This window comes from Leiobunum rupestre, chromosome 8 (assembly GCF_980474605.1).
Source record: "Leiobunum rupestre chromosome 8, qqLeiRupe1.1.hap1, whole genome shotgun sequence".
Classification (NCBI taxonomy): Eukaryota; Metazoa; Arthropoda; class Arachnida; order Opiliones; family Sclerosomatidae; genus Leiobunum; species Leiobunum rupestre.
The window spans coordinates 36,763,497-36,775,885 of NC_143391.1; the positions used below are offsets into that span (position 1 = coordinate 36,763,497).

At 38.0% G+C, this 12,389-nt stretch overlaps 1 protein-coding gene across 1 annotated transcript; it reads right to left on the reverse strand.

Moving 5' to 3' along the window:
* Nucleotides 1–3,529: 3,529 nt before the first annotated feature.
* Nucleotides 3,530–6,739, reverse strand: LOC149933325 (uncharacterized). The gene has a single exon (XM_090157269.1). The coding sequence runs from the start codon at nucleotides 6,737–6,739 to the stop codon at nucleotides 3,530–3,532; it is 3,210 nt and encodes a 1,069-aa protein (XP_090013395.1).
* Nucleotides 6,740–12,389: the final 5,650 nt, after the last annotated feature.

A 12,389-nucleotide genomic window follows, 5' to 3' on the forward strand; every position in this document is an offset into this window, starting at 1 on the left:
TTCGTGTTCCGAAGCCTAGTATGGACATTGAGAAATGTCAACGGTGGATTAGTGCTATAAATCGTAATGATATAACAGTTGCAAATGTAAAAAATCACCACTTTGTCTGCTCAAAACACTTCATTGGTGGCAATGGCCCCACCGCCATTTTTCCAGACCCAATGAGAGAAACAGAAATTCCTAAATTTCAAATATTAGTAAGGGAAATGCTAATTATACTTTGTAGTTAATTGTACTAAATTCTTCATTTCTTTTGCAGCAAATATTCCAAGAGCATAATTATGCTGCAATTTCTGTGGAAGTAGTCTTTTCAAAACCAGGAATTCAAGAAGATGAACAAAATTTTATTTTGTTGCAAAATGAAAAAGAAGAACTAGATCCTACTAAGATATCTCAAAATTCGAAAGCAATGCTAATTGATGATCAGAATTTAGAAAGCAGCAATGTAGTTATGGAAGCAAGCAGTCCTGAATACAATCAACCCGAACAACATGTTAGTAAGGAATCATGCAGCTTCGAGACGCTCACCAAAGAATTTTTATTGCATCAAGTTAAAAATTTGAAATCAGCGCATTGGTATCTGAAATTAAAAAATGATCCTGGATTAGCCAGCAATAACCTAATATTTGAAAAACAAATAACTGAGAAAATTTGTTTTCGTATTAATATATCACCAGCCATGAAAATTGTTTTTTCCACTTGTGACACTGATTTAAATGAAGATCATGAAATTTATTCGTCATCAAGATTTTTAAAGGTTCCAATAAAATCTGTTAATGATTTGCTACACATTATGAATGAAGCAGACAAATGGAAGGTTTGCCATGGCTTATCTGATGATATCATGGATAAATTTCAGAACCACCAGTTAAAATCAGCTGTTTACTGTAAAAAAAGGTTATTTATTACGTTCACAGAAGTGCACACTCTTGTTTAAAAGCACTAAAGCAAATGTTTGTTCAAGCTGTAGCAAAGCCCGAAGAAGTTTAAAGAAACGCCTAAAAAGAGAAAAGGATATCCAGAAACCAAGAAGCAATAAAGGCTCTCTTAAAAGTCGTCTAGCAGCTCTGAGAATTAAAAATTTAGCTTTGAAAAGGAGAGGGAGAAGATTAGAAGAAAATATTCGTAAATCAATTTTTGAGGATGGTCTATTTCTAACAGAAGCAGACAAAGAAGATTTCATGAGAATTATAGAAGAAAATCCTTTTCGAAGTAAAGGAATTTTTCAGAAATTATTTCTGCGTGAACAGCTTCGAATATTGAAATGTAATATTTCAAGGCCCCGTAAGTGGCATCCGGCCATAATTCAGTATTGTTTGTACCTCCGATCTAAATCTCCTTCCTGCTATGATGCAATGAAACAAACCTTTACTCTTCCTTCAAAAAAGACATTGTATAATTATTCAAAAGACTTAACAGGGGAAAGTGGTTTTAAAGATTCTGCACTTGTTGAAATGAGGAGGCAATTTAGTTTTGATAATGCCGAAGATCACCAGCAGTACTTTTCATTAATCTTGGATGAGATTTCAGTAAAGGAAGATTTAGTCTTCAATAGCGGGACAGGGGAACTTATAGGTTTTTCAAACTTGAATGATTTTGGAAACAAGATGAAGAATGCTGAAATTGAGAGTATGAAATTAAAAAGTGAAGAAAAGCCACCTGTTCTTGCCACTCATATCTTGCAGCTTATGGTTCGAAGAGTTATCAGCAAGTTTATATATCCTTACTCATTTTTTCCAGTGGACAAGCTTTCGTCAGAAGATCTCTATTCTATAGTTTGGGAAGGAATTGAGCATTTATCTGGTGTTGGTTTCAAAATTTTAACTGTAATTTGTGACAAAGACGCTGTGAACCAAAAGTTTATTTGACTTAGTACAGAGAGTGAGAAAAATAAACGAGGAGATAAAGTTGGTTACCGTGCTGTTAACTGTTTTAGTTTAAAAGATATCACTATAAATATGTAGATAAGTTTATTAAAACATGATTATACATTAAAATCAACTGCGCGATTATTCGTATTGTTCAGCCTTATATACAGTTTTCCGGGCTTGTTTGTATTCACTTACAACGCCACCTGTGATCTATAACTAAACCGGCGCCATCTATTACAACAACTTTTTTTTAAATGTTTAGTTTATGGGGTTTCGTGATAATCCGACCATAACGAGTAGTTACCGTATCTGGTTCCTGACTTTGATGTTTTGGAAATGGCGCACGGGTTACTGGGAATGGTGAGACAGGAATTCGCTGATTATATAGTGACATCGCTGTTGAGGCTCTTTGCAATGGTCTTCCCGGAGTTTGATGTTGGATTTTGTCTTGGTTTGCTGATGGCTGTGCAACTGGACTGGTCGGCAACGAGTAGGTGTGGTCTGATGGTTTTGCGCTATACGGAATTGGAGTGGTTAGCCTCGGATACTGGAGTGATGGTAGTGTTGTTTGTTGAGGTGGCTGTGGCAGAGGGACAGCAGATTGTTGAGAATTAAGTGGATTGTAACTGGCTGCATGTTGAAGCTGCGTTGAGGTCTGAGGGATGACATGCTGAACTGAGATTTGGTTTTGCAGTATGGTTCGGTTGGGTGGTTGTTGAGTAATAAATGAGAATGCTGCTTTGCCTTTGAAGTTTGATTGCGTATCTCTAAGATTTGTTTTATTATATTCGGGAGCGCTATCTATTGGAGGACTAGATGGAATATATTCTGAGTCCTCTTTCTGGCGGGGACGTAGGTTAACTCGTGTCCTACGAAACACTCCCCATCTTGTCCTTTATGATATATGAATGCGGTTCGTCTGCAGGGGTTTCTATTTTCGCTGGCAACTAGTCTCTGGGTCCATTCTGATAGTATACAAGGTCTCCTGTATAAAAAATGTCGGTTTCGGGAGACGTACGTGATGATTTGTGGAAGCCATATGTTGTTGATTCTTTCGGAGCTCTTCTTGGATATAGGTTATTGGATATTGCGGTTGAAGGGCCGTACTTGTTGTCGTAATGGGGGTCCTGATCTGCCTGCCCATCAGCATCTCCGTTGGTGTAGGTAGTTTTCCAATCGGAGTTGATCTATACTCCATCAGGACATAGTGTAGATCTCGGGCTTCACGTCTAGCTTTGGTTAATAGATTTTTAATGGTTTGAATTGAACGTTCTGCCATACCGTTGGATTGGGCGTAGTAAGGACTGCTTGTTACATGTTGTATGTTCCACATGCGTAGAAATTCTTTGAATTTAAAAGATGAGAAAGGTGGACCGTTGTCCGATACCAAGCGTTGTGGAGCTCCGTAGCGTGCAAAGTGTGGTTTTAGAAATATTATGATGGAATCAGCAGTGGTGGTTTTCAATTCTTGGGCTTCTATAAATTTTGAGAAGTAATCGACCAATATAATTAGTTTCGAATTTTCTACCTGGAACAGATCCGTGGCCACTGCCTCCCAAGGGAGATTCGGGACAGGATGAGGTTGTATTTTAATAGGTGGATTGGATGAATCTCTGGAGCGACATGTAGTACAGTTCTTCACAAAATTGGTTACGTCTTTAGTTATCTGTGGCCAGAATACGTGCATTTTCGCCTTCGCCAGACAAGACGTGGCACCCTGATGGACTGAGTGCAGCTGTTTCATGACCTCGGGTCTGAGCGCTGGAGGTATCACCAGACGATTCCCACGATAGATAAGTCCTTCCGCTTCGTGTAGCTCTTCCTTGTATGCCCAGTACGCTGAAAGTTCTAAGGGTAATTTCTTTTGGGACGCTGGCCAACCTTGATAAATATACTGTTGCATCCTGCTGCATTTCTCTCTGAATTTCCATGCGTTTAGACTCAGACAGGACAGTTAGCGTGTGGACAGCAGCGTATAACCCTTCCATTTCCGTTGTGTCGATTTCAGAACGTGAAAGAGATGCCCGGGATAGAGTATCGGCTATTGGTAACTTTGTGCCTGGAACATATGACAAGGTGAATTTATAGCGGAGTAGACGTAATATCATACGCTGGAGCCGTGGTGACAACAGGTGCATTGGTTTGTGGATGATGGAAAGTAAGGGTTTGTGATCGGTTTCGATGGCTACATGCATCCCCACAATGTAGTAGTGAAATTTTTCACAGGCATATACAATTCCTAGTAGCTCTTTCTCTATCTGGGCATAGTTCTTCTGCGTCGGGTTTAGAGTCGTTGAAGCGTACTCGATGGGTTGATCGTTTTGAAGAAGAGCTGCTCCGATTCCAGTGGAACTAGCATCGACCGTAATCTTGCATGGATATTGGGGATTGAAAGCTGCTAACATCGGGGTATTAGAGAGTAAATTTTTCAGTTTATCAAGTACAACCTGTTTATTTTCGTCCCAAAGGAAAATCGCGTCTTTCGTCAGAAGCTTTCGTAACGGGGCGGCTTGTTCTGAGTACGATGGCAAGAATTTAGTAACGTAATTCACCATACCTAAGAATCTTTGAAGGGCCCGTTTATCTGAGGGCGGTGGAAGATCGACTATGGCCTTTACTCGCTCAGGGTCAACCTCAATTTGGTCTGGAGTAATAATGTGGCCCAAATATTTTATTTTTGTTACTCCAAGTTGTAGTTTCTTTGAGCTAAATGTCAAGCCAGTCTGCCTGGCTTTCTCCAAAATTCTTTTGAGGAGCTGGTTGTGAGCAGCGAGATCCGTAGCATGGAGTAGAAAGTCGTCTGTCGATATATGAGTGTTAGAAAACTGTTCTGGAGGAAACAATTTATACATCACTTGTTGAAAAATTTCTGAAGCGGTGCAGATGCCATAGGGAAGACGTAAATATCGGAAGGTTCCAAACGGCGTGGCGAACGTGCATAGGTATGAGCTGGACTCCGTAAGTTGCACTTGCCAGAAAGCACTTTTCGCATCTAGGACCGTAAAAATAGTGCTTCCGTGGAGTTTGGAGAAAATCTGTTGTGCAGTCGGCATCTGACAGTGTGGTCTCTTTATCGCTGGATTTAATTTACGAGGATCCAGGCAGATGCGTATTCCTCCATCTGACTTCCGCTGAACCACCATCGGGTGCACCCATTCCGTCGGGCCTTGCACTGGCGTGATAATCCCGTCCTTCAACATTTTTTGTAGTTTATCATAAACTGGCTGTTCTAATGCGTATGGTAGTTTATGGGCTATAGATACAAAAGGCATGGCATTAGGTTTCAACTGAATTTGATACTTTATCGGAAGTTTTCCAATCCTATCAAAGACATCTGCGTATTGATCGATGATGACCCTAGGGCTTTCTTGCCCCGACGGTGTGTGTACCATAGATGCTGATATCGCCATATCTTGGGGAATACTTTGTCTCGTACGTTGTACCAGTCCCAGAGTCTCCAGAGCTCGAGCTCCAAGAATGGGAGTAGCTTGATTCGGAGTTATAGAGAACAATAGACGTTGATGCGAAGTAGTAGAGTAAGCACAATACAGCTCCACAACTCCTAGAATTGGCACCCTGTGGCCGGTGTATGCAATTATTTGTTTTGGTGGAGGGTGTAACGTCGGCCGGGTCGTGAGTGTGTTGTAGATGAGCTGGGGCAAAATATTTACTTGCGAACCAGAGTCTAGTTTGAATAAAACATAAATATTATTAACGTGTATGGATTCATACCATTCATCTTCAGTGTTCTGCGATTGAAGGTCACTAGTGGCATTGCATAAAGCCGTTATAGAGTATAGCCAAAAGTTTGAGGAGTCGTCAATTGACATTTGATCGTCTATGTCGACTCGTAATGGATCCAGGAAGTAACTTCCTTGGGGTAGTGAGTCCACTGGGTACTGTATAGAGTCAGTGCTTGTATCAGGGTAATAGTCAATATTAACAGCATCAAGAGTTTGAGACGTCCGGGAACGGCAGAGACCAGCCCAATGGCCTCGTCGGTGGCAGTTATGACATATGGAGTTCGCGGCCGGACATCTGACTTGACGGTGATGCTGTAAGCCGCAGTTTGAACATACACTATGAGCAGCCATTGGCATAGATGAACGGCTGGATCCCCTTTGTTGGTGCTGTGTTGACTGTTGCCGTGTTATGGAAAGACGTTGTATGGGTTGTGGGTGCCACGGTCGGCGGGATGAAAAATCATTCCGTGGGCGCTGAGTGACTGTAGTTAACGAAGGTTGTGAACGTACATGTCGGTGTCCTTGTCCGTGTAGTAGAGCGTCTGCGGCAGCAGTTTGCTGTATCGATGTTGTCCCATGAACTAATTCGGAATGTCTAGTCGATGTCTCATCAGCCTGGCAGATAGTAATGGCCTGCTCTAAAGTTAAGTTACGATGAGAGAACAATTGTTTGCGAAGTTCTGTCTTATGGATTCCAGCCAGTATTTGATATCGAGGAAGCGAGTCAGAGAGGTCACGAAAGCCACAATTTCGTGCCTGAGAACGGAGGTCTGTGAGGAAGTCATCAAATGGTTGCTGGAGTTTTTGCTTGGTGTGAAAGAATTTGTAACTATGATAATCTGGGTTATCATAAGGGGCATAATAATTATCAAAGGCTGTATAGATTTGCTCCAAAGTGGGGTGTATTTGGCCGTCAGGCAGCGTTATCGTGAGGTTGTCATATATATTGCAACCCCCAGGGCCAATGATATAAAGAAAAGTTGCTACTTGCGTTTCAGCTTGTTCATTGCAAAGTTTCGAGGCCGTAGCGTAAATCTTGAAAGTGGCCTTATATTGTTGCCACGCCGCTGCAGGGTTGGTAGTTCCAGGGTCAAAGTGTTCCGGACCTCGAAATGATGAAGACATCGTCATCCAAAGTAGTCGAACTGAAGCTATGAGAGACGCAGGTTACAGATGTACTTCTGACACCATGTTGTAGTTTAAAAGATATCACTATAAATATGTAGATAAGTTTATTAAAACATAATTATACATTAAAATCAACTGCGCGATTATTCGTATTGTTCAGCCTTATATACAGTTTTCCGGGCTTGTTTGTATTCACTTACAACGCCACCTGTGATCTATAACTAAACCGGCGCCATCTATTACAACATTAACTATTTTAATAAGCGAGAACCAATTTTTTTATATCAGACATATGCCACTTAATTAAAACATCGAGAAATAACTTATCAAATAGTGGTAAGAGGAATAAACTAAAAAATGGGAAAACAAGATACATTCGACTATTAAAGAAGAACGGCAAAGAACTTCTATGGCAGCATGTTTATCTGACATATCGAATAGACTCTCAGTCAATTTTGCGACAAGCACCGAAATTGTCATATAATCACGTAAACATTAATTCATTTAACGCAATGCGCGTGAAGAATGCCACACAGGTTTTAAGCTGGGAGGGCCAACTAATGTTATTGCCCCCTCCAACCTTTGGTCAGTTGAGATCTTCAAAAGACTCAAATTATCATTTTAAAAGCATATACAATTTATAGAACCTCAACTGTGTTTAAATTTCAGTCTTTTCCCGCCAATTTACATAGTAGTAACAAGTACACATGCATTCGGAGAAGCTACACTCCATTAAAAATTAAAAACCATTCTCCAGACCCCTTTTCGTTTATCTTTGCCCCCTCCAACTTCTAGAACGTTCCTACGCCCCTGATCTGAAACAACTAAATTTATAAGGCTTATGGATAAGTTTTTCGATATTCTAAATGTAAAAAATATCACTGAAGGAATAGAATCGAGAAAACCTGCCCTAGAACCTTTTAGAAGTTTGAGTGACTGGAGATTCAAAGTAAATACACTATGTTTATTTTACATAAAATTTCACATAAAATTTTCAATTCTTTACTCATTTTTTACTTAAAACTTTCAATTCAGTTCTAATTCCAGTCGAATTTAAACACACTTTTTTATTCTTTTGGAAATCGTTTTTAAATTTAGAAATTAAGTTTTTGAAATAACAATTGCAGAGAGTGTTATACGCCAAGCTCAAAGGATGCTCTTTGTGAGTTTCTTCACCCCACAATTCACTCCACAATTGGTTTAACTGATTACAGTTATTCAATGCATTAAATATAGTTTCTCGTCTCTTTGAGTTGTCTTTCAGTATGGAATGACTATTAAAGTTGACTAGTGGCGCTATCACATCACCCGCTCTTTGGAAGAAAGCATATGCTTTTTCTGAAACATATAACAAACCACCACGATCTTGTTTTATCGTCCATAGATGATAATCCTTAATGTTTAGGTCTGTTGGTTTAGTAATTAGCGCATTAGTTTGGAACATTTTGCATTCATACATTCCTATAACTTTATGGATAATATTCCCGGCAATTTGGTGTAGTACCAATGGATTAGTCCTTTGCTGAACACAATTATTTTCCATATTATTCTTCCTCTGTTTGGCTTTTTCCACATTGTTTGAAAAAACTAAATAGAGCTCCTGGAAGAGCCTCACCAAAAATAAATCCATAATGGATATTTTGTTGGTGTCCGACAATAGAGGAAAGGTGTCCAAGTGTGTAAAACTGTGCTTAATGTTTTCCAAGAACTCGTGATCACCCAGGAGATCGTCTTTTTTTAAGAAAAACCTTTTCTTATCAAACATACCATTTTTGTCAGCAAAAATGCTAAAGAAATCTGCAGCCTCTTTATGCAGGTATTTTATTTTATTTGCTTTTATCTCATTCAAACATTCCTAAAAATTATAGAATAAAATTAACAGGTGGTTTATGTAAAAAACAATAAATCAAAATATTAGCTATACTATTACTTACTATGATCACAGGAGACAGTCCAATCAGTGGCGTACCTAGACCCTTTGACGCCCGGGGCGGGTCAAGAATTTGCCGCCCCTCCCAATTTCCAAAAGAGCCAAAACGCAATGTAAAGTATATAATATAATAAAATATTATATTACTGTAAATAAGCGTTCAATATTGTGCAAGCCTAACATTATGGTACGACCATGGACACTGTATCTTTAAAGATACAGCGTCCGTGGTACGACCAAAATTTTAACGTAAGATTATTGTTTTGTACAAGAATTATTGTATCTCTGGCCACGCTGATTTCAAGACAGTCTAACAATGTAAGTTAAATTGTTTGCACTCGTTTCGATTTTCGTGCTATAAAGGTTTTAAAATTATATTTCCCCATCATAGCGTACGTAGACACGTATTATAAGTGTCTACGTACACTACTACATCATAACAATATTGAATGTTTGAAGGAAACGATAAAGTTTTGGTTTCACTTTAGATCAGTGTTGCCAGATGGTGGGAAATTTCCCATATTGTGGGAATTTTTTTTGTTAATTTTGGCTCTGTGGGAAAAAGGATTTGTTTTATTCAAAATCGTTGATTTTGTGGGAATTTTCATGTCCGCGGGTATTTATCCTATGTTTTTTTTAAATTTGACTATCAACAGAAAGCCCAAAATTATCTAGAGCAGTGTATTTTCGTGAATCTTGTGATTTTATAAATAATATAAAAGAGATGCCTCCTAATACTGCAATCAATCAATGTACAAGCCTAACAACCAAAATGTTTAAACATTGTAATTTCAATAAAATTTAATTTTAAAAAGTTAATTTTAAATTTTTTTAAAAATTATGGCATGTTTTCCGTTATGTTTTCCTTGGGGGCCGGGCTAAATATGGGTGTGGGAATTTGTGGGAAATTTACTACTCAGCAATGGGAATTTCAACTTTCAAACATTGGCAAAACTGATTTAAATTATATATAGAATTTCTGATATTGATAATTACTTTTGATAATATTGTTAGATTTTAGATTTTAAACCTAGGGTTAATTCAAGATTAATAAACTTGGTTAAGAATTTATTATATGTATTATCAATGTCATGTAAAATTAATGAAGTAAAATCAAATACAGAAAAAAAAAGAACTTACAAACTTAAAAGTCGGTGTCAATGTCAAATTGTAACAATAAATATTCCAATTTATAAATATTCCGATTTGATTCCCCTTTACATATAATCCCTATTTATTCATAGTTTAAATAATTCTACTCCTAACTTAAATACCTACAGAATTTTCTCCAAAATAGAATACAGTAACTTTTACATTCATTTTCTTCCCATGCTCGTTTAAAACCGATCAATCGTCAGGTATGGCCGTCCTTTTCCCCTTTTTGTCGGTTGACGGTTTTTCTTCAAACGCTCTGCGAGTATTTCCCCCAGGTATATTCGCAAGGTCGTTCTTAAATTGGTTTAGAGGGTCTAATGACCATAGCCCCCTATTCCCCCTATTGTCACTTTTGACCTTGTTCCGTATGTGCTCGCGAAGCTTCACTTTTGGTCTTTGTTAGGACCTACTCTCAAATCCTAAAATAGTTTTAATTTACAACCCCTTTTCTTTACCATACTTTCGTTTTAAAGATGAGAATTGAGAATTGCCAAAAATGCCAGTAATGGCTTGTTTTGTATAACTTCTAACAAATAATATTTTCTGATATTTGCTATCTTTAACCCAAGGGTTTAAGATAATTTATGACTGTGTTATTGAAATATTGTGAAGTTAACCTTTGACCGAAAGGGGGTCACCAATAACTGGTACCCCTGGGCCATAAACCCTAGGTCCAACCCAACGTGGCCGATTGGCTTAACTAAAAGGGACGCCAAGAAGTGATTGGATCCTCTGGATATCACCAGCGACCCGGATTAAGAAAACCTCCTCTAACTCTTTGGTTAAAAACCAAGAGTCCGTCTAAAAAGAGTGAGAGATTCCACATGCCCTTCTGGGCTCAGCAACTCACCAATTTGCTCTGAATACTCAGAGATGTGCAGCTTCGGCGGCTTAGTAAATTTGTGCGCGGAGCGTAAAACCATATGAACATAGTTTCTATGGTAAAACTTAATAAATACATGTAAATAAAAAGAGATCTAAATGATCCACCCGTCCTCGCGTTGCGTTCAACAATTAGTGGGCATCCTTCATCTTCGTCTTCACCATTCATCCATTTGAATTACTGGACTTTTGACTTTCATTGCAGCACATAAGTATTTTTTTAAATAATCTTTGCCTTCTGGCAACCATGTCTGTGTATATAATAACACTTGTGTCCTTCGGACAAAATGTTTTTAACATTTAGATTTATGGAAAACTTTAATTTAAAATATTGATATATTTCTTCTAAATAAATAATTTGGCAATTCTCAACCGTACTCTTCTGATTTAGTATTTAAATTTAAACTTAGACTTCCACTAGACTCCTTTAAAATTAGTCGTGACCTCGCTAACACCAATAGTGAAGTTAAGCGAGTTATCCGGGACTAGATCAAATAGTGACGTTATTTATTATTGGCCTACTAATATATATTTTCAATTAAGGCCTACTGCTTTTAGAATAAAACACGTCACAAAATGAGTAATCTACACTACACAGCACAGATATAATTCAACCATAGAAATAGAAATGAGACTAGAACCACTGGGCTATCCGGTAATCTCAACGAAAACGGGCAAGCTAGAAGGCTGCCATTAGAGTGGAATCACTACTAATCCACGCAGGAGGGCGCCATCTATTAAAAATAATTAAACTTTAAATTTCTAAAAATAGATGGCGTGCTTCCACAAAGAATGCTGGCGATTCCACTCTCATGGCAGTCTTCTTATTCGTACATCGCACCACAATCTAATCGTCTCATTTCTATTTCTATGATTTCAACTATCCGTATAATCCGTTTCCGTTAATCTAAAAACTGAAAACGATCGGCTAAAACTTCGACGGACATTTATCTACGGTTATTACTACGTTAGTAGCCGCCGGACTCAGGAAAGTAAAATTCGTATTTAAAAACTTTTATAATTCTAATACTTTCTTCATTTATAATTATCCCCGATTTATCAAAAAATCTTTTCCTAAAGTCTGAAAACCTTGTGCCGTGATAGAATAAAATAAAATCAAGGTCATAAAATGAACTAAAAAGGGGCCCTTTGGAACTCCCCAGGGCCGTAGCTAAGTCTCAACAAATTTTTGGATTTTTTCAATCCTTTGGAATTGTTTTTTTAATTTTTGTGGGGGCCCCTAGGCACGTGCCTAGGATGCCTACCCTTAAATCCGGGCTCAGGAAAGTAAAATTCGTATTTAAAAACTTGTATAATTCTAATACTTTCTTCATTTATAATTATCCCCGATTTATCAAAAAATCTTTTCCTAAAGTCTGAAAACCTTGTCCCGTGATAGAATAAAATAAAATCAAGGTCATAAAATGAACTAAAAAGGGCCCCTTTGGAACTCCCCAGGCAGTACCTCCGCCAGTAATTTTTAATACACAGCCCGGTCTGATTTAGAGGCCCCCCATCTATATATTTTAATTTAGAAATGCTCTATTTTAAAATTTTTTTTTACTTTTAGGCTTATCGTTTATTTAGGTTCGAAATATTATTCCCAAAAATATGTTCTAAAACGGAAATTGGTTTGAAAAACATAATGGCTGGGTTCCCCTTTTTCGCTGATTCCCACTT

Bases quoted from the DNA above. Each gene is read 5' to 3' on its own strand.
- LOC149933325 (XM_090157269.1), bottom strand. From the start codon at position 6,739: ATGTCTTCATCATTTCGAGGTCCGGAACACTTTGACCCTGGAACTACC.